We start from the raw sequence: 20,144 nt of genomic DNA, 5'->3' as shown, positions 1-20,144 counted from the left end.
AAGGAATTCAGCTGTATGAACCAATTGACAGTCTGCTAAGAATATAAAGAAGGAATAATATGAATACAACTTTCGGCTGAGAGAAAACGAAAAGTTGTCGTTGTGAAGTTATGTAGCGGAGAGTATTTGCTGATAATGCTACTCGTAGAGTACTCGGTAAATTTTGACTGTAGTTGACTCAACTTTACTGTACTCGCGAATATGTGAATATACTCGTATGGTGATAAAAATGTGACATCAGAAAACACGCTAAACTGATCAAACTGGGTCAAAGCGCATCAAACAAACACAAATGTTGAATCCTGAAGAAAATCTTGGCAAAGAATAATAATAATAGGGATTCTCATCTTGACAACTTCACCTTTATATAACTATCTATCAGATATTATCGTTCTAATCTGCCTTTTGAACCCTTCATCCTTCGTTTTAAGATATCACGGCATCCCGATAACCTCGTGGAATCCCCTTTCTCTACCTCCACCATACAGCTAGCAGACAACACATAACCTGAACAACTCAAAACGGAGGGAATCGTGAGAACCCAAGATCACCTTCATCTCATCATCTCGACATGTCATCCACAGTTTCAGCGGAAGCGACTTTTACGACAGAATCAGGCAAAAAACTACCATCACCCGCTATACACAATATCCTTTCATTCTTACAACAGCGTAGACAAACCAATACCCTCTCACGTCTAGCGACATGTTCTAAAACCTTCTATAAATTGGTTATACCGTATGTGTACAAAGACGTTTATGTTGATGGACCTGGGTTCGGAGAACTTCTTCGACCACTCATCCAGCTTAAACCTGAACAAGCATATGCCATATTCAGAAAGTTACCAAGTCAGTTACCTGAAGATGTCTGGACATTACAGCAAGGTCTTAGAATAAGATGGACATTATCTCCTATACAAAAACTCAGAATTGTTCAAAGAAATGATGATATAACATTAGGTAACATGACTACAATAAAAGAAATTGCATCAATTCTAAATGATCTCATTGATGAAAGGTTATTACCTAACTTAGATAAACTATCTTTCTATCTGAATATAATAGATCAAGTATATGTAGATGAAATACTTAATATTACGGAAGTATTATCAAAAAGTTGTAACGAATTATCTTTATGTATAGAACAAAGAGCTGGTAAATCTGGATGGTTTCCTATGCCCAAATTTTGTCAAGACCTACGAATTAAAGAAAATGGTTTAGTTTATCATAGTATAAATTCAGATATAGCTTTAGTTCATTCAAATGTAAATCCTCGTGTATCATTTAGTAAAGCTCGATCTTATGCTGGATCAAATAATGGACATATGGGTGATAATAAGGAAATTATAAATGATCAAGTGTTGACGTGTACGGGTGCTGCAATGGGTGTAGATGGTAATGAAAATTCAAGATGGAGAATTATTAGAGGTCATGGTTATGATAGGTTTACAGATGAAGATTGTCGCAAGTTTAAAGGTTATTTGATGAAGGAGCTAGCGGAGCAATTTGCAGATAATGGTTATGGATCACCGATGGAGAAGGCTAGGAAGAAATGTATTAGAGAGTGGCCAGATACAGCTGAATGGGTGTTTGGGGAAGAATCTTTGATAGAGCCACCTTGTGAGGCATGTGGGAGTGAGCTATTTAACATATAACCCTCCTGTTTCATTTGCTGACTATTAAACATTATTCTCGTAGGACCGGTATAAGTTGTGATGTTATCTGCTCATGATCGTTAATGACTGGTAGCATTTTGAGTTGTCCAGTATCCCTTATCCTTTGTTCTGTAATGTATTTGGGGTTCTTGTCAAAGCATCTTACTGGTGGTCAATGCAGAACAGGTGGTCCGTGCGTCTCTGTGTGTTTCGAGTGTGTCCAGGGTAATCAAATTTTCTTGAATCACTAAAGTGGTATGTCAAACACGTCAAATCTTTTTACAAATCATTTTGATAAAATCCGATATATATGTTGTTATTGCCTTTCTTGACCCATAAGCTAAATTGAAAACTTTCTTTCATGTTTGACAGAATTTTCATTATATGGTGAGTATATAGCATATCTGGTATAGTACTCAATACTGCAATCGCACTCATATCGTCATTCTGATTCTATACCGCAATTTCCGTTCATAGATGAGTTCATTTACCACTCCATCGACATCTACACCTCCCGTGACCCACGGCACTTCAACCTTATCCACATCAAACGGCACTTCCCTTCCCCTCGATGTCTTTTATCGTATTTTATCCATCCTTCAGCATTCCCATAAACACAATTCCTTGGCGAATTTACAACAATGCTCCAGAAATCACTATGAGATTGTTACACCATATCTTTACCAAAATCTAGTACTCAGCCCAAGCGGTATATACAGATTATTTTCACATATCAATCATTTCGATAAAGACCTGATTCACCTCTTCTTTGCCCCAATGAAGATAAGCCGTGAATCTACAATATACGATCAACCTGCGCCCATTAGACTCCGTTATAATTTGACTCTCACCAAACGGGTTTATTACATCCATGCAGCCGATACCTATGAGTATTCGTGCAAGTTCTCAATCTCGCCCTGGATCAAGTTAATGGAAGTATCGAAGATCTTCACTGGAGACATCTTATTACCTAACGTTAAAGCCGTCATAATACGAGCTATCGACAGGAACTTGGGTCGACATACATATTTAGGACGGGATATGAACAACGTTATAAAATTACTTTCCGCGGCATGTCGACCACGTAACATATGCATACGAAGACTTGCTGGAGGTGAGAATGATGGGCACATAGTCTTAAATTCTTGGCACCCGTATAGGTACGGAGAGAACAAGTATGCTGAATGGTTGACAAACTTTCAAGGTGAATTTGATACTTTGGTTTTACACGATCTCACTCATCATCTCCCTCACTATTTGACCATACCTCCATCGACATTTCCCTTTAAATCTGTTATCGGTCCAATTTTCTCTGATATTCGGATTTCTTATGTTGATGACCAATATCTTCGAAATTGTCGATCTGATGGAAGAAATGAGGTGATTGGAAATCAACGCGATTTTTATATGAAATTTCAAGTGCAAGAATTATTAGATTGTGCATTAAGATATTATAAACCATTAAATCTGAATAGTGTTAAAAACAATAAACCTTGGACTATAGTAAACAGATCAGCTTCTCAAAAACATCAAAATCGGGATGATACGATACGGTTGATCGAAGAATTCAAGAATTCAATTGAAAAAGCTCATCCAGCACTTGAACATTTTGGTAACTACGAATTGGATAAGAGGATCTCTATGTTAAATCAATGGTGTCAGGGTTTAACAATGATGGATAGTGAGCAAGCTAAACCTTGTGAAGCTTGTGGATGTGAGTGTATTTCGATGACATATTTGACATTTCCTAGTTTATTGTGGTCTCTAGACTAACTTTGTGCTTACAGTGCCTGTTTGAAAGCAAAACGCCTTAGAACAGGGATTGATCAATGCAAACATGCAAGCATGTAGTATGCCAAAATTACCCATGGTATCGGACTTATCATAAATGATATTTACATGAGTTTTTACTCTTTTAAGTATCAGCTATTGATGAAAACAGAAATACAACTTTACATTCGGCTTCGTTGAATAAAACAGTATTATTTTAACAAACAGGAGTATGCATTATTTGTAACGCACGAATCGAAAGAGATTGCTGAGACCAAGATCATATAGATAATACTGTATGTGGTTTGTCTTTGCTTGAGTAATATGATGATTGAGACACAAGAATGAAAAATAGTCATTCTTACTCTGTACGATTTGGTTGATTGGTTGTTTGATAATCTACGTAAACAAAACTTCTAATTCATCTAATAAATCTTTTTGACCCCAACCTGCAGAAACAGCATGAACGATTATCCAACATCTTGCTAAAATTTCATCTATACTATTATCTTCTGCTATCTGTGCTTGAGTCTGATTAGGTATATCATATTCGTTCGAAAATTGCGTTATATTAGTGTTAATATTTTGATTTTGATTAACTGAGACTGTTGATGATGACCAAGCAGATTGATTTTTACCTAAAAACCAATTTTCTTTAATATCTTTTGAAACAACACCTAAAATCCATTTATGACCTGCAACTCTCATTAAAGATCTTGATAATTCTCTTAAAATTGAAATTTCATCTGAATTAATTTGTTTATCAATTATTAACAATAAACTAAATATCCAATTAAAATAATGTTTTGATATTGGATTTTTAATTTTATTCATTTTATCTTTCTTTTGAGTCATTATGATGTTACTATCATTATCATTATTTCCAGATATTCCATCATCATCATCATTATCACCATAATCAATATCTAATGGAGAAGGTAATTGATCAATTGATTCTGAAATCCAATGTGAAAAATGTGATAAAACCGTTAAAGCTTGTGCCTATCTCCATAGAAAAAAAGACAGAAAATGAGATTCAAAGTTATCAGTATTCAGTTTGCTTCTTTTGTCATCTTGATATGGGATACGATAATAAAGATTTTTACTCACCGAGTTCAATTTCCTCAATACACTCAATAAAGGTTCTCTAGGTTTCCCAACCAATTTTTCATTACCTCTACTTGTTCTACCTATTACAATAGCTTTCTCTACTGATAAGTTTTCATTACTATTTCCATTTTCATCATCATCATCATCATCAATATCTAATTCCATATCTTCACCACTATCATTTCCGTTCATGTTATTAACGACTATTGCATCTTCAACAGCATTCATCATTTCTTCTTCAGTTAAAATAGGGTTCGCTTTAAGTTTCTCTTTCTCTTTACCCTTTTTCGATTTCTTTTGATTCTGATTATCTGTCATTATATATCCGTTTATAAATGCATACCATTTCGGTCGAAGTGAAACGGCCGGTAAAGGTGGATAATCAATTGGATATGCCGGTATACTAGATGATGATGATGAGGAGGAGGAGGAGGAAGAGGAGGAAGAGGATAATTGGGGTTGGATATGCTATTTGAGGTTTTCCAAAATGCATGTTAGCTTTGTTTTCCATAATCAAATCAAAGGGTATTACATGATACATACCTGTCTATAATTATTGAAATGTGCAGGGAAAGTCTTCTCCCATGATTCCTTAGGTAATGCAGGGTGTCTTGAAGAACTACCACTACCACTAAAGCCATTCATCCTGGTGGAACGAATATCATCTTCTATAGGTTTGCTGTATGGATTATCAACAGTTTTTACAAAAGGTAATTGTGAATTATCTCTATTTGCCATAGCTAAATATTGAGAACCATCTACAGGTTCACCATTAAAGTTAGGTGGTAATATTCCTACTGGTAAACATTGCGAACGTGGATTATCCACCATTGCTTGTCCGTCTTCTTCCTCTTCATCATGATCTCCCTTTTCGTACTCCTGTACACCTTGATCGTAATTATGATTTTGGACTTGAGATTGTTGTATATCCAATGAAGTTGAAATAATCGATTCAGCTTCCATCTCAGCCAAAGCTCTCTTTCTTCTAAATTTTGCTTGACCTGGTCTAGGCATCTTGACTTGTTGCTTGTCTGGAATCTATACACTATTTGAGGTAATCTACTTTGCTCTAAATATATTCCAAATATCACTACCATAATACTTGCCAACTTTTATCTGATCGAGCGAAGACGGAATCAAATGTCAGTTATTACAGGACAGTACAAGGCACGGATCATGATCTCGATGAAAAGCAAAAGATTATGAGTCAAAAAAGTTAAAAATCCCTACATGATCCGTTGTAAATGTACACCAAAAAATAGTTTCATACATCTTTCAAACTTCTTCTTCAACTCCAACTTGATACTATATTCAAAATGTCATCTTTCGGTCAAAATTATCGTGTACACACTTACGGTGAATCCCACTGTAAATCTGTCGGTTGTATTGTTGATGGTGTTCCACCTGTAAGTTGAGCGGGTCTCACTTGTGGAATTCGGTCTATGCTAATTTAGATGTCATATTTTCCATATAGGGACTTAGATTAACTGAAGAAGATATTCAAGTGCAATTATCAAGAAGAAGACCTGGTCAAAGTGATATTACTACAGCTGTAAGCTATATCCTCCTTATGATATCGAAATTAGCTGACAGTTGTTTACGTTTACATATTGATATTTAAATGTTAGAGATCTGAATTTGATACAGTGCATTTACAATCTGGAACTGAACATGGAGTAACATTAGGTACACCAATTGGATTATTAGTACAAAATAAAGATCAAAGACCACATGATTATGCGGAAACAGATTTATATCCTCGACCTTCACACGCAGATTATACATATTTAGCTAAATATGGATTAAAAGCTTCTTCTGGAGGTGGTAGAGCTTCAGCAAGAGAAACTATTGGTAGAGTTGCTGCAGGTGCTATAGCAGAAAAATATTTAAAACAAGCTTATGGTATTGAAATTGTTGCTTTTGTTGCTTCAGTTGGTAAAATAGCTTTACCTTTTGCAGAAGAAGAAGATGAAGTTTTAGGTAAAGAATATATGAATTTAGTTAATACTGTAACTAGAGAACAAGTTGATAAAGAAATTACAAGATGTCCTCATAAAGAAACAAGTAAAAAAATGGAAGAAGTGAGTTAAATGTTCTTACTGCCATTTCAAAATACATTATCGGTAGTTCTTATATCATGATCTCTCTCGCATCTATTGATTTGCCCGTTCGCAAGACATTTGATCAAAAGAAAAGTTGTGTACTGATAATTTATCTTGTCATTCGTAGACAATCAGAGCAGCAAAAGCTAAAGATGATTCATTAGGTGGATCAGTAACTTGTGTAATTCGAAATGCTCCTTCTGGATTAGGTGAACCTGCTTTCGATAAATTAGAAGCTGTTTTAGCACATGCAATGTTATCTATTCCATCAACAAAATCTTTTGAAATCGGTTCAGGTATAAGAGGTACAACTTTCCCCGGTTCAATACATAATGATCCTTTCATTGAAGGTAAAGATCCAAGAACAGGTCAAGATACTTTAAGAACTTCAACTAATTGGTCAGGTGGTATTCAAGGTGGTATTACAAATGGTGAAGATATCTATTTCAGGTGAGTTGTTGGGAACTCTTTTCATCTAACATATACGTGTTTATCGTTTCTTTCATTACCACAACAAATCTTCGTGAAGACCTATGAGAATCATCATCATCGTCACTACGGCTCCTACTGCAAAAGTCTAACCGATACTAATCATGATGTCTTGTTGCCCCTTCAGAATCGGTTTCAAACCACCCGCTACTATCGCTCAAGAACAACCTACAGCAAGATACGATGGTTCAGCAGGTGTTTTAGCTGCTAAAGGTAGACATGATCCATGTGTAGTACCAAGAGCTGTACCTATCGTTGAGACCATGGCAGCTATCGTCATCATGGAGTAAGTTGTCTAATCAATCAGAATTATTTCCTCCCTTTACAACCAGAGTCACCTCGTCAAGTTGTGATAATTCGATATTTCATATTTACCGATGAATGCTGATCGCCTAATTATTCTAGCATGGTATTACAACAAAACGCTCGAAAACAAGCTGCTTCCCTCTTACCTCCTCTCACTCATTTACCACCAACAATGGTTCTTCCTGGTAAATCTACCGTTCAAGCCGTCGTAAATGGAAAAGATGTTGGTGCAGTACAAAGTCAAAAAGTTGGTGAGGAATAGAAGTAGAATATTTCATAATAGACATATACATCATGGGTTGATTATGCTCTGGATTCATAACATGCAGTTTTGCTTTAGGTTTTCGTGAGTAGTGTGACTGCATATCATATGTGTATAGTATCGAATATTTCGTATTTTACTTGTTCTCTAGGGCATCTTTGTCTCCTCCTGGAATAATCCCCTCGTATCATCCCACAACTTAGGTGTAACCTTAAAACCTTGTTTTCGCAAACCGTTCATTCCGTCTTTTTGATCCGTATTACTATTTGATCGCTTGCGATACTCCTCTATCTCTGCATCGATTGCAAATCTTATGGAATCTCTCACTGCCTATTTGTTTCATCGCAGATTGACGAATTAGCCTTTTTAAAGCGAAATCTTATAGCTAGTGATTTATTGAGCTAAACTTACCTTGTTACCATGCTGAATGACAGATAACCATGCAGCTACATCTCCTTGTTTCAATGAACCGACATCACGGATTTCTTCACCCAATATAATCACCCTTTCCTTCAGCGATTCTACTTCTGGTAGTAACTCTTCCTTACTTTTCGTATTATCGCGGCACATGGAGACTAGATAAGCAATCATCTTGTCTGAAACTGCTTTATCCCTCCATTCAGCGGTCCTTGAAAGTCTGTAATGAAGGCTACGGTCAGTTTGTCATGATCGCATATAGTCATTGACTCTTCAACTCAACTGATAACATAATGCTGCTTCAAAATTTTCTTTTATATATTGATCTGATAACCTTATAGCTTCTGAAAGCTTGTGATCAGAGCATATTGACTCTGTCCCATTCGATTTCGTGAAATTTGCATCTGAATTCTCCTTTTGTTCATTGCCAGTTTGACCAAAATGTTTGCAGGTACTCCTCCAAAATGACCTTGATCGAGCTTTAGTTTCGAGCTGGACTCGGACTACTCCTTTATCTGTATAGATGATGAGCAAGTTAAACATCGCGCTCGATGTGGAGAAGAGCTACTTACCAAAGAGTTTGAGTATCCAGAGAGTTTTACCACAAGGTATCCAAGCATTCTTACTGGTGTTAAGAACGTTTGACATATCGTCATCTTGAAATCCGAAAAGATCGCCTAGACCATGATAAATCGTATCGAAGTCCTCTTGCGTGTATCTTTCATTGCGCTGCCATACTGCTCAGGTGACAGCGAGTTTAGTGGTATCAGCTACTCTATGCTACACCTCTTGATTCTGGTATTCGAGCTTACTACGATTACTCTTTCTGGATTTTCTATTACGGCCACCTCTAGGGCCATGCATGTCTTTCCTGATTTCAGACCATAGCTCTGGTATACTATCTAAACTTCCAATTTCAGATTCATTATCAACGATGTCAATTACTAGACAATCCTTTTTGCCAGTCGTCGGGGAGGGTCTGAGACCTCTTCCTATCTATATTCTCGGCAGACAATTAGCGTACACTTATAGTTAGGTCATCTGGTTTATCGGGATTCAATCACTCACCATTTGTTGCAAAAGACCTGGACTTTTCGTAGGTCTTGCCAAAAATACACAATCAATCTGCATATTCAGTAAATTAGCAATATTATTCGTCTATTACCCATGAAAAGTCTGAGAATCTGTTATATGACTCACTTGAGGAATATCAGTACCTTCGGTGAGCACCACGCAGTTTAGCAATACTGGAAAAAGTCCATTACCAAAATCCGACATTATCTGTCTTCGCTCCTGTACAGGGGTTTTACCTGTTATCGACCTAGCATCGATGCCGGCCCGGATGAAGCATTCTTGGAGGTTATACAGGTGGTCCAGACAAACACAGAAGACTAGAGTGGATCGCCGATCTGCTACATCGCCCAAAACCCAACATTAGCCTGAGTATCTCTGTTCGAGACCAAGTAGACATGCGGTCTAAAGAGAGAGGCGATATGTACACTAGTATGATTACCATCGAATAGACACTCACAGGCTTTTTCACGCCACATCCTAACTACCAAATCGATAACTTCACTTTCATTGACTTTTTCAGACAATTGATCAATATTGTAATCTCCTTCTTCACCTGTTTCTTTGATTTCGCTCAATTTCAATGAAGCTCTAGCAACCGCTCCTACAGCTGGTACCAGATAGTTGTCTCTGATCAAATCCCTATACGGCACGTAGAAAGGTACTTCACGGAAAACCTTTCGCAATTGCCTTTTATCCCACCGAATAAATGATGCGGTAAAACCTATGATAGGAACATCATGAGGATGAGCGAGATCCGCGACTTCGGTGTATTCAGGATCAGAAGATGTATCGATGTTTGCATTAAAGTGATGCAAAACACGCAGCCACCTGAGAGCGCGAGAAGTATCAGCATGTCGAAGGACTGATATCTAGCCAGCAATTGGTATGCATGTGACTTATGGGTACTTACGAAGCAGCAGCAGCATGATGTGCTTCATCCACAAGGATCAAGCCAAAATTGCTTGGGTTGAATTTAGCTAGTCGGTCGGGATGGGTTAGTGTCGGAACAGATGCGATAATACTGTCAAAACTTTTTTTAGCGAGGTCGACCGACTTATGTGAACCTATCGCTTACATATCAGCTTGACCACTAGCTGTTCTTTGACCTTGTTCAACCTCTATAGTAACTCTGTTTCCAAATGTTCTTCGAGCTGTTGAGAGTGTTTGATCGACAAGATCTAATTTGTGTACTAAAATCAAAGCTTTCCCTTTTTTACCTAAAACCGCTTTTTCTGTTTGATCAGTTGTTGAAGGTGACTTAGACGAAGCTCCGAAGAGATGTTCCATGATGATATGCATCATGATGAATGTTTTACCACTTCCTGTCGGGAGAGCCATTCCAAATAACGTTTTTCCATTGTTAAGACATTCAATAGCTTTTTCTATACCTTTCTTTTGGTAAGGCCTAGGTATGCCAATAGTGCTTGATCGGGCTTCATTTTGAGATGAGGAAGGGATAGCTCTTCTGAATAAGTGTCGATGATCGTGTTTGTTGAGTTGGTTGGTTGGAACAGTTGCTGGTTTCCACACATTGCGGTAAACTGGAAGAAAGGTTGAAAAAAGCAAATTGTGTGTAGATTCTGGTACGGACTGTCTAACGCACAAACGAAAGGGTAATAACGGTCCTCGCACAGAGCGTAGCGGTACCAAAAACCCCGACATAATCAAGGAGTTTAAGGGCGACTGAGGGAAGGTTATTAAATCGATGCGTTGTGAAAGAAGAAGAAAGTGTAACGTTCTTGTTGTTGACGATTTGAGATAAAACCTGGTTGCTCTTTGTCCATTGTTAATTCATCCCCATCCCCAATTCAAGCTGGGTTATTGATCTTGTGTCAAACATCTTACAAACTTTATTCTATTTACCCATCAAAATGACGAGGTCCAAGCTTGTGATTTCGCATGTTTATCTCAAAATGCCACAATGAGACAAGGGGGTAAACCATGTGCGCGCCACATGTTGTCGTCAAGCGGTCGACTCCGACGATTCCGATCTTAGCATGACTCCATCTTTAACCCTGGTCGCCGCTCAACATGAAAGCTGCGTTATATTCTTGAATATCAATCCTCTGGAAAATGTATAACTTCCCCTATTCTCCTTTCCTTGGTCTTCATATGCTGCATAGGGGTTTGTTTCCTTCGTTCCTTTGATTTGGATTCACCTGGAATAGAGCAGAAATCATTTCTTTTCGATTGATTGTACATTTTCATCAACTCAGCAGCAAATCAGTAACATAGGCGACGACCCAAACAATCAATCCCCAACATATCACCGCAATGTCGGCCGATGTAGGAGAACAAATTGTGGTAGATCTTCCTCGGAATCCACAACCAATATTGGCTTCTCCGCCAAAGAAGGGACCTGTTCAAGAATCTGAAGCTGGACCTTCAATTCATAGGAGAACGCGTAGCTCAGATGTGCATATAAATGGACCAAATGGTATTCCTCAAGCAGAACCACCGAAAGTGGAGGTAGAACAAAAGAAATATATACAGCCAGATCATTTGTAAGTACTTTTGATCATATCCTCATTACCATACTATCTGATATTTCATCACAAACATGCTGATCAGCAATATGCTGTTCTTCTAGCTATCCAACCTCGAATCATTCTAATTCAGCTACACTGCTTCGAAATATTCCAAAGTTAGGAGAAGGATTATTATCGCCAGAAGATGATCCACAGGCTTTAAGGGGCATACCGGTGTTTAAGCCGACATTAGAGGAATTTCAGGTGAGTATCAGCTTCATCGATCAGGCCATTCCTACTTAAGCTGAGTGACTTATAACAGGATTTCGAAGCATATGCAACTGCTACGACCGAATGGGGACAATATTCTGGAATAGTCAAGATAATACCACCTGAAGAATGGAAATCGACTTTACCACCAATAACAAAAACCGCATTACAAAAACAGGCAATCAGAGCACCAATTCAACAGAACATATTTGGTACAGCAGGACTATTTAAAATTGCTAATGTACCTAGAAATAAGAATAGACCATTATCTGTCAAAGAATGGTTTAATAAGTGTAATGAAAAGAAATTTACTGGTATTGGACCTAAAGATGTGGGGAAAACGTTAAATAGAGATTCGAAAGAAGCTATAGAATGGAGAGCTAGAAAAAATGCAGAGATCAAAAAGGAGAAAGAAGAGAAGAGGAGGAAAATAGCAGAAAGAAAAGCTAAAAGGGAAGCTGCTGCATCAGTTCCAGATGAAACCCAAAACAATGTAGATCAAGAAACAAAAGAAAACGATCCAGTCACTCATGATCCAAGCTCGACGGTACCTCCTCTTGATCCTTCCAGTACTTCCAGTCATTCTTCTCCTGAACCAACTAATCCTGCTACACCAGAAGCTGAATCAGATTCTGAACATGTTGAACCTTGGTATAAAAGTTTCAACCCTTCTGAAGATTGGTTACCGAAGGAAACGAAACCAGAAGATTATAATGCGGAAACTTGTGCTGCTATGGAGAGACATCTATGGAAGAATATGGGTATAGGAGAACCTAGTTGGTATGGTGCTGATATGGAAGGTGAGTATTCCAATGAAGCGATTCATCATTTTGCTTGACTTTGAGGTCTGACTATTCGTCTTTTAGGTTCACTTTTTGTTGATGAGAAAACACCTTGGAACGTTGCACATTTGCCAAACTTGTTGAATAGATGGGATTTGAAACATTTACCCGGAGTCAATGCTCCGTATCTATATTTCGGAATGTGGGGAGCTACTTTTGCTTGGCATGTAGAAGATGTAAGCTACCCAAATCCCGTATTTGAAAAACACAGCTGACTTCTAATTAGATGGATCTGTTCTCGATCAATTATATACATTTTGGTGCACCTAAATATTGGTATGCTGTTCCTCAACTTCAAGCGGAGAAGTTTGAACGGGTTCTTCAAGGTAAGCTTTATCGATACAAGCTAGGTGTATCGATCAGAAGATACAATGCTGATTTGTCTTATCATAGGATATTTCCCGGAAGAATCTAGACATTGTGATCAGTATCTTAGGCACAAAGCTTTCGCCGTTTCACCTCATCGATTAGCTAATGATGGTGTTCATGTCAATATGCTCGTACATAATCAAGGCGAATTCGTCATCACTTATCCTCGAGGGTATCATGCAGGTTTCAACTTAGGTTTCAATTGTGCTGAAAGTGTCAACTTTGCCTTGGATAGTTGGGTGGAATTAGGCAGAAGAGCCAAAGCATGTCAATGTGTTACTCACAGGTAAGCTGGCGGATTCTTGTACGATCACATACTATCAGCTGATACCTTGTACTCCAGTGTACATATCGATGTAGATGAGATGATGGCCAAAGAGGAGAAACGTATGAATGGTGAACAAGAATTACTGGATGCTATCGCTGAAGAGAGACAGAACAAGAAGCCAAGGAAACGAGTGCATGGTGACTATCCTGCAACATCGCGAAAGAGAATGAAGCGAGAAGTAGAAATAGCAGATGGGGATAGCGATGCTGATCAATCGTTGGTCGAAGAAGAGGAGATTAACAGTGTGTCGAAAATTCCAGTAATGAGGAAGAAGATACCGAAGTTGATAATTAACCTTGCATCTACAAACTCAGACCCTCAACCTGTGATAATCAAAGAAAATCCAGTTTATCCATGTTTATTTTGTCCATCTCTCGATAAGGATGGATTACTTCCTGTTCTGGATCCAACCGATACGGTAAGAAATATTTGGAAGCCTAGAACGGAAGAGATCAAGATACATCACCAATGCGCTTTAGCTATGCCTGGTGTAGGAATAGAAGATCAAGAAACAGATGGGAAATTGGTTACATATGTAGTGGGATTGGATAATATCGAACAGGCTAGATGGAACTTGGTAAGTTGAAAAATCTCGGAGCTTGTTGATCAAACAAAGCTGACTATGTATGCGTGCGTAGAAATGTGCTGCTTGCGAAGACAAACGTCTGGCTAAGTCCGGGGCCAAGATTCAATGCACTAAGGTGAGTCGATTGACTTATGCTGGTCGACGTTGCCTGAGTGCTGATTACCTTCGTCCATAGGGCAAATGTCCTCGAGCTTATCATGTCTCATGTGCTAAGAACCACGATGCCGCTTCACTGAAAATATGGGAGGTGGAAACGCCTATTATGCCTGCTGAAGGTGAAGAACCGTTACCTGAAGGTGCACCCATACCCACGGTTAGAGATATCAAAGTCGAATTGCTTTGTCCCCAACACAATCCCGTAAGCCCTTTTGTTATCTGCAATTAGGTATCTCGTGTTGACATTGCTATTACTGTGACAGGATATGAAAGCTCAAATGGAAGCTAAGAAAGCTGAGGCTTTCAAGCGAAAGGTCTTGTCTATACCTGTGGGAAGCAATATCAAGATCAAAGCTAGAGGCGGAGCTTCTTTGGAATATACACTTGCACACACCAAGGAAGACACGCAGGAGGTAGTGGTACAAACTGACACAGGGTTAGTATTATCAACTGTCTTATGAGAACGATATGCTAATGTCATACCAACAGTTATAGTGAAGTATACCCTTGGTCTCTTATTGATTTCAGACCTGCTGCGATCAAGGTGGAAAATGAGTATGGTGAGCCACGAACCCAACATCTTAAATCTTACTCACCCACTTGACTGATAATGATGCATTCAGCTCGAGTACACACAACTACCCGGAAGGTATCAGATCATCCTACAGGTACCGCTAGTCCGTCGACTCAACCCTCCATTCGACTACGTATAAAACCTATCCAGATGCCCTCGACCGTTGCTGCTCCCGTTATACCGCCTGTGCGTGTTCAAGAGGTGAAAGAAAAGCCTATACAGCATCCTCCACCATTAACCACCACTCAATTTGCACCGCTTCGGTTGGATCAAATGCTCAATCCCAGGAATGAGCCACCTTCCCGAGTCATTTTATGTGAAGATCCACGGACTACTTCTCTACCGGTCCGATCGCATCCACCACCGCAACAGTTCCAGCGCGCTCAGCCTTTACCGCATGCAGTACCACCATATCAGACTGGACATCAAATTCCTCTACCAATGCAGCATCCATCATTTTATCAACCTGCACCATCGCAGTACTATCAACCAAAACCAGTCCCTCAAGTGGTTCCTTATGACTCTCGAGATCCGTTTAATAGACCTCTACCACCATACGAAAGAGGCTATTACCAACCCCTTCACCATGTGGCTCATGCACCAGTCGATACACGCAGATCCAGTCTGACTGATCAGCCGCCTCCCTTCTTCGGTGTTCCCGGATATCACGCTCCTCCACCTCACTTATACGTGGCTCTACCTCCTCATACGGTACCTGCTATGACACACGCTGGTGGTTCTCGTCAAAGCAATGCACCATCTCATCCTCCACCCACTGACGGTCGAACATCGTCAGATCGAGGCGCTCCGGGTCCGTCAAAACGTCGCAAGACAAGTGGCTCTGGGTCTAAAGGAGCAGGAAAGATAAACTTGGGGATAAAACGAATGCAGAGCTTGATGGACCACCTTCCACCTCTTACAGTACCAGCTATACACTTAGCTGGAACAAATGGAAAAGGATCTGTATCAGCTATGCTGGAATCATGCTTGATGAATGCTGGAATGAACGTTGGACGATATAATTCCCCTCACCTGCTTGAACCTAGAGATGCGGTTCGAATCAATGGGCAACCACCTTCTCGACAAGCTTATAATGATGCTATCCAATCTATCGAGAGAATCAATCAGCAACTAAATCTTCAAGCTACAACGTTCGAGATCGCTACAGCAGCTGCCTTCCAGATCCTCAACACCGTCCAACCACCGTTAGATATCATGATTATAGAGTGTGGTATGGGTGGTGCTAGGGATGCTACGAACGTTATCCCAGATCAAATCAAGTTAGTGTGTGGATTAACAAGTGTAGGTTTAGATCATACTGCTTTCCTGGGAAATAGTATTATGGAAATAGCTACAGAGAAGGCAATGATAGTGTCGAAAGGAGGAATTCTTGTGGTCGCACCTCAAGACGAAGAAGATGCTATGTATGCTGGTGAGAATATGATGAGGAAGAAAAAAGCAACCGTTGTTCAAGCTTTTAAATCTCAAGAAGTACGAAGGCAAAACCCACCTATGTCTTTAAAACCGTTTACAAAACCTTCATCTAGATTAATCAAGACTATATTACCTATTGTCGATACACCAAATTTCATGCATGCACCCCCAGGTGCTCGAACAGGTCGAGTAGATTTTACAAATTTTCAATGTGAATTAAACCTAGGTGGTGATCATCAATTAAATAATTTATCTTTAGCAGTAACGATATTAGATGTTTTAAGAAATGATCAAAGATCAATTGATTTACAACCTAAATTGATTGGCTTAGATAATGACGATATAATCAAAACTGGTATAAAAAGAACCGAATGGGCAGGTAGATGTTCTTGGTTACATTACAAAGATAAATTACCTTTATTAGTTGATGGTGCACATAATTCAGATTCATCATCAAAATTAAGAGAATATATTGATTATGTGTTAAAATACCCTCCATCTGCATATTCAGATAGACCAATGTCTAATAGACCTAAAAATAGATTTATCATCTCATTATCTTCAAGTCCAGGTAAATCAATCGAAAGTGTTTTAGGTCCTTTATTATATAAAGAAGACGAAGTTATTATAATGGAATTTACTAATCCTGTTGAAGGTATGCCTTGGATAAAACCTGTCCCACAAAAAGAAATTTATGATGTAGTTAAAAATTTAGTTAATCCTGAAAATATCAAATTTGGTGGTATTGGTTTAGAAGGTTTAAAATCTGTTTTAGATAATTTGATTAAAGAACAAGAAGAAAATGATAATGCAGAAGAAAAGTTAAATGTAGTTTGTGGTAGTTTATATGGTGTTGCTGATGTTTATAGATTGTTCATGGTTTAAACTTGACTTACAGTAGTAGCTTTACTTTGTTCATAATTACTGCATATAGCTTATATAAACGAGATGAGTTTCTTTTGTTGGTAGGTCGATATGTGTTAATGTTTATTTTGTATTTGGTTCATTTGATAATCTGTGCTGTATTATTGTCATGTAAAACGATTTCGTGTCATTGTGTTCGTTCACCATTACCGTTTTATTTACATTGCTACGAAGAATATAGTATAAGATGGACAGTATATATATACGCTTCGCAGCTTCCGAATACAGTAATCTGTAAGATTGATCAACAAAGGTAAAGGTTGTTGAGATGCCGGTCATTACGGTCAAAGCATAAATCTTACATTAGCTTCGATGTTCTGTGGTCAATTTCGTTTCACCTTGAACAACATCTCGATTGCCGTTCTGCACGTAATATCTTAATTTCCTTAATCAGGACATCATTTTTTCAATGCATAGCTGTTTTGCCTCGAGGTATCGCACGTACATACCGTATGTTTGCACGCAGATCTCAAGAGACGTGTGAAAATGCTTGGATATCGATATTGGAGAACCATGAATTGAGTATCTCTTGATTTATGTCTAAAGGCCAGTCTTCCATTATGTTATCTGGTAAGGAGAATAGACTATCTTTGCTTCTTACGTTCTGAGCTTCAAATATTGATTCCATAGAGGTAGACAAGCAGTCACTGCTTACGTTGTCGAACGATGTGTCGAGTAGTCCGAGATCAAGGTTGGATCCATTATTTGTATTCCTCAGGTCAGATGTAATGTGAAATTGATTATCTTGAGATCCGCTAGTACCTTGAGGTAGGGTAGGTTCTTCCACTTGCGGATCGCCTACCATGATGTGAAATCCTGTATGAGTGGAACCATCTTCGCTCTTCATGAAGGTATCGATCTTGTTTACGTGTTGCAATAATCGATTACACAATCCTGCAGGTGCATAAAGCATGCTTTCGAAACTCGCAAGTAAATTTGCATATGTTATACTGATTAATAAAGTCAGCATAGTATCTGGGAAATCATGATAGGCTTCAATATTTGGTCTAACTCACAGAATTTGCCGAACTTGAATATATAAGCTGATGGTTAGAGGACCGTTCACAACTTCTCCAAGTAGACTTCCCACCGTAGCTAATTGATGATACTGTAGAGTACAGTATGAAACCGTCGATCAGTAATTATTAATTTCCCCTAGTTTTGAGAAGGATAACACAACTTGCCACTGGAGCGCTAACTACTTTGATATACGCAGTCGGTATAGTGGCAAGGGTATCCAGTAATTCTCCTGCTACATGACATCTTTCGATCACATCAAAATCACCTGACAAAATCATGCACATCTTTACTGCCTATACGTGGGTCAGAGTTGTTATCAGCATTTTCACGCGAGGTAAGCATTTGTAGAAACGACTGACTTGTAAAGTGATAGACAAATTTGCTGCTTGGAAGCTATAAATATCTTGTTCATATTCACTACTTAACGAAGCAACATTCTTGAATATTTCAGGTAAGCCATCATATTTGTTTAAAACCAACGATAGATCTACTTGTGAATTGTTCGATCTTGGATGGATAATCCGATCGTGACAGCGATACAAATCTGTAACCGCATTCCATCCAATCACCCATGAACTTTGTCTGATCATGTCGTTGTTGTAGTTATAATCATAATCATCCAGTCTAAAATCTGGATATTGGACATTACTTTGATCTATACGATGTCTAACAATGCCTTTCCACATCATAGCTACAAACACATCTGTTGTATAGGTTGACCAGAACTAATTATTTAGACAGTAAACATGATAATCAGCGACAAGTTCCGTTGATGTCCATTATAGAATGAATGATCCAGACGGTGATAACTCACCAAAGCTCTCCATTCTTGCTTTTCCAGTTCATTCATATTCGAAGGCCAGTAACGTTCATCATGAAATGTAATTGATGCTGATAAACCTAAATATATGCCTAGGAGGATCTGAAGCCGAGTTATATTTCCATCTTGTAATGCTAAGATCATTAAAAGAGTCGCTGTTCTCAAATCGTCAAATTTCGGTAATTCACTTGAAAGACCTTGTAGGTGTAAATAGGCTTCATCTCTCAGCTTTCGACTATCCAGTTCAGTTACCCATTCTGTGTCTTCAATTATAGCACCGTCTCTAATTCTAGCAAGGGAAATAGCACAGACTGACATGACAGTCGCATAGAACGATAGGTCTGTCTCATATTTTTTTGATTCGATATCATTGAGGAATGTCGACCAATGAAAGAAACAATATCTGAAGTTCGCCAAACTAGCGATCAGCAATTACTATCAGTATTCAAGTAGCAGAACAACTCACATGGGATATACCGCTTTACGATAAATCCCTACCAACCAAAGTATAGTATGTTGGGTGAGACTGTCAAAGATCGGTTTTTTCGAGTTTGATCCTGTATTTTTTTCCGAATCATACAGCTTTGGTTTCGCCTGAAAATTTATATTCGTGGTCAGCGTTTTGATCAATCAATCGGTGAACAGACAGCTTGTATCAGTAGATAGACACACATACACCACGTTTCCCTTTTGGCCTTTCGAATGAACATCTTTCATTGCTATTCTGACATAAATAGCATTCTGAGTTGTAATTAGGCATCGTGCACTTAAGATGTGAAGATTGATCAGATAATGTATTCTACTTCACACAAGTATATCCACTTACTTTGCGTCCCAGCTTATGACATCTGTCACAAGCTCTCTACGACTGATTTATTAGGACCAATACGGTATATTTCTTAGTAAGAATGTCTTACCCGCTACTTACCGATGATCGTTTCCGCTTAGCAGTCTGCATCTAATCATGCTATAAGATCCCCTATAAGTCTTGCCGCCTAGATCAGCACTGACATTGATTATGTGGGATGTATCTCGAGATGCGTAGAGGACGAATAAGAACTAGTTTCATAAGAACTAGATTCGAACGTCTCGGCGCTAGATAACAGTCACCGTTTTTAAGTGGGAGTGGAGGTGTACAAACAAGGATCTATTTAACCGCATTTAACAGC

General features: G+C 38.6%; 8 protein-coding genes across 8 annotated transcripts; 4 read left to right on the top strand and 4 right to left on the bottom strand.

The window, feature by feature from the left end:
• Window positions 1-571: 571 nt before the first annotated feature.
• On the top strand, window positions 572-1,708 carry L201_002378 (uncharacterized protein; the record flags this gene model as incomplete). Its single annotated transcript, XM_066218154.1, has 2 exons — window positions 572-1,634; window positions 1,698-1,708. 2 exons carry the CDS (start codon window positions 572-574, stop codon window positions 1,706-1,708), a joined length of 1,074 nt encoding a protein of 357 aa, XP_066074251.1.
• A 1,353-nt stretch (window positions 1,709-3,061) lies between these two features.
• L201_002377 (uncharacterized protein) lies at window positions 3,062-3,452 on the top strand (the record flags this gene model as incomplete). The annotated part of the gene is made up of 2 exons (XM_066218153.1): window positions 3,062-3,368; window positions 3,442-3,452. 2 exons carry the CDS (start codon window positions 3,062-3,064, stop codon window positions 3,450-3,452), a joined length of 318 nt encoding a protein of 105 aa, XP_066074250.1.
• Window positions 3,453-3,823: 371 nt separating this feature from the next.
• On the bottom strand, window positions 3,824-5,548 carry L201_002376 (uncharacterized protein; the record flags this gene model as incomplete). The annotated part of the gene is made up of 3 exons (XM_066218152.1): window positions 3,824-4,426; window positions 4,535-5,002; window positions 5,078-5,548. The coding sequence occupies 3 exons, from the start codon at window positions 5,546-5,548 to the stop codon at window positions 3,824-3,826; spliced, it is 1,542 nt and encodes a 513-aa protein (XP_066074249.1).
• A 302-nt stretch (window positions 5,549-5,850) lies between these two features.
• L201_002375 (chorismate synthase) lies at window positions 5,851-7,693 on the top strand (the record flags this gene model as incomplete). Its single annotated transcript, XM_066218151.1, has 6 exons — window positions 5,851-5,940; window positions 6,009-6,086; window positions 6,163-6,615; window positions 6,764-7,086; window positions 7,253-7,411; window positions 7,531-7,693. The coding sequence occupies 6 exons, from the start codon at window positions 5,851-5,853 to the stop codon at window positions 7,691-7,693; spliced, it is 1,266 nt and encodes a 421-aa protein (XP_066074248.1).
• Window positions 7,694-8,086: 393 nt separating this feature from the next.
• Window positions 8,087-8,758, bottom strand: L201_002374 (uncharacterized protein; the record flags this gene model as incomplete). The annotated part of the gene is made up of 3 exons (XM_066218150.1): window positions 8,087-8,330; window positions 8,394-8,625; window positions 8,683-8,758. 3 exons carry the CDS (start codon window positions 8,756-8,758, stop codon window positions 8,087-8,089), a joined length of 552 nt encoding a protein of 183 aa, XP_066074247.1.
• Window positions 8,759-8,890: 132 nt separating this feature from the next.
• On the bottom strand, window positions 8,891-10,522 carry L201_002373 (uncharacterized protein; the record flags this gene model as incomplete). Its single annotated transcript, XM_066218149.1, has 6 exons — window positions 8,891-9,106; window positions 9,179-9,235; window positions 9,311-9,522; window positions 9,642-10,012; window positions 10,095-10,205; window positions 10,260-10,522. The coding sequence occupies 6 exons, from the start codon at window positions 10,520-10,522 to the stop codon at window positions 8,891-8,893; spliced, it is 1,230 nt and encodes a 409-aa protein (XP_066074246.1).
• A 936-nt stretch (window positions 10,523-11,458) lies between these two features.
• On the top strand, window positions 11,459-17,096 carry L201_002372 (uncharacterized protein; the record flags this gene model as incomplete). Its single annotated transcript, XM_066218148.1, has 12 exons — window positions 11,459-11,688; window positions 11,775-11,916; window positions 11,975-12,722; window positions 12,789-12,940; window positions 12,991-13,090; window positions 13,158-13,419; window positions 13,477-14,038; window positions 14,100-14,162; window positions 14,223-14,405; window positions 14,467-14,639; window positions 14,693-14,763; window positions 14,827-17,096. The coding sequence occupies 12 exons, from the start codon at window positions 11,459-11,461 to the stop codon at window positions 17,094-17,096; spliced, it is 4,956 nt and encodes a 1,651-aa protein (XP_066074245.1).
• A 508-nt stretch (window positions 17,097-17,604) lies between these two features.
• On the bottom strand, window positions 17,605-19,941 carry L201_002371 (uncharacterized protein; the record flags this gene model as incomplete). Its single annotated transcript, XM_066218147.1, has 9 exons — window positions 17,605-18,085; window positions 18,152-18,243; window positions 18,320-18,448; window positions 18,515-18,880; window positions 18,970-19,378; window positions 19,442-19,569; window positions 19,652-19,741; window positions 19,802-19,823; window positions 19,904-19,941. 9 exons carry the CDS (start codon window positions 19,939-19,941, stop codon window positions 17,605-17,607), a joined length of 1,755 nt encoding a protein of 584 aa, XP_066074244.1.
• Window positions 19,942-20,144: the final 203 nt, after the last annotated feature.

Source organism: Kwoniella dendrophila, chromosome 3 (assembly GCF_036810415.1).
Source record: "Kwoniella dendrophila CBS 6074 chromosome 3, complete sequence".
In the NCBI taxonomy this organism is placed as follows: Eukaryota; Fungi; Basidiomycota; class Tremellomycetes; order Tremellales; family Cryptococcaceae; genus Kwoniella; species Kwoniella dendrophila.
The sequence above is the reverse complement of the archived record's forward strand: the minus strand, read 5'-3'. Positions and strand labels throughout refer to the sequence as shown.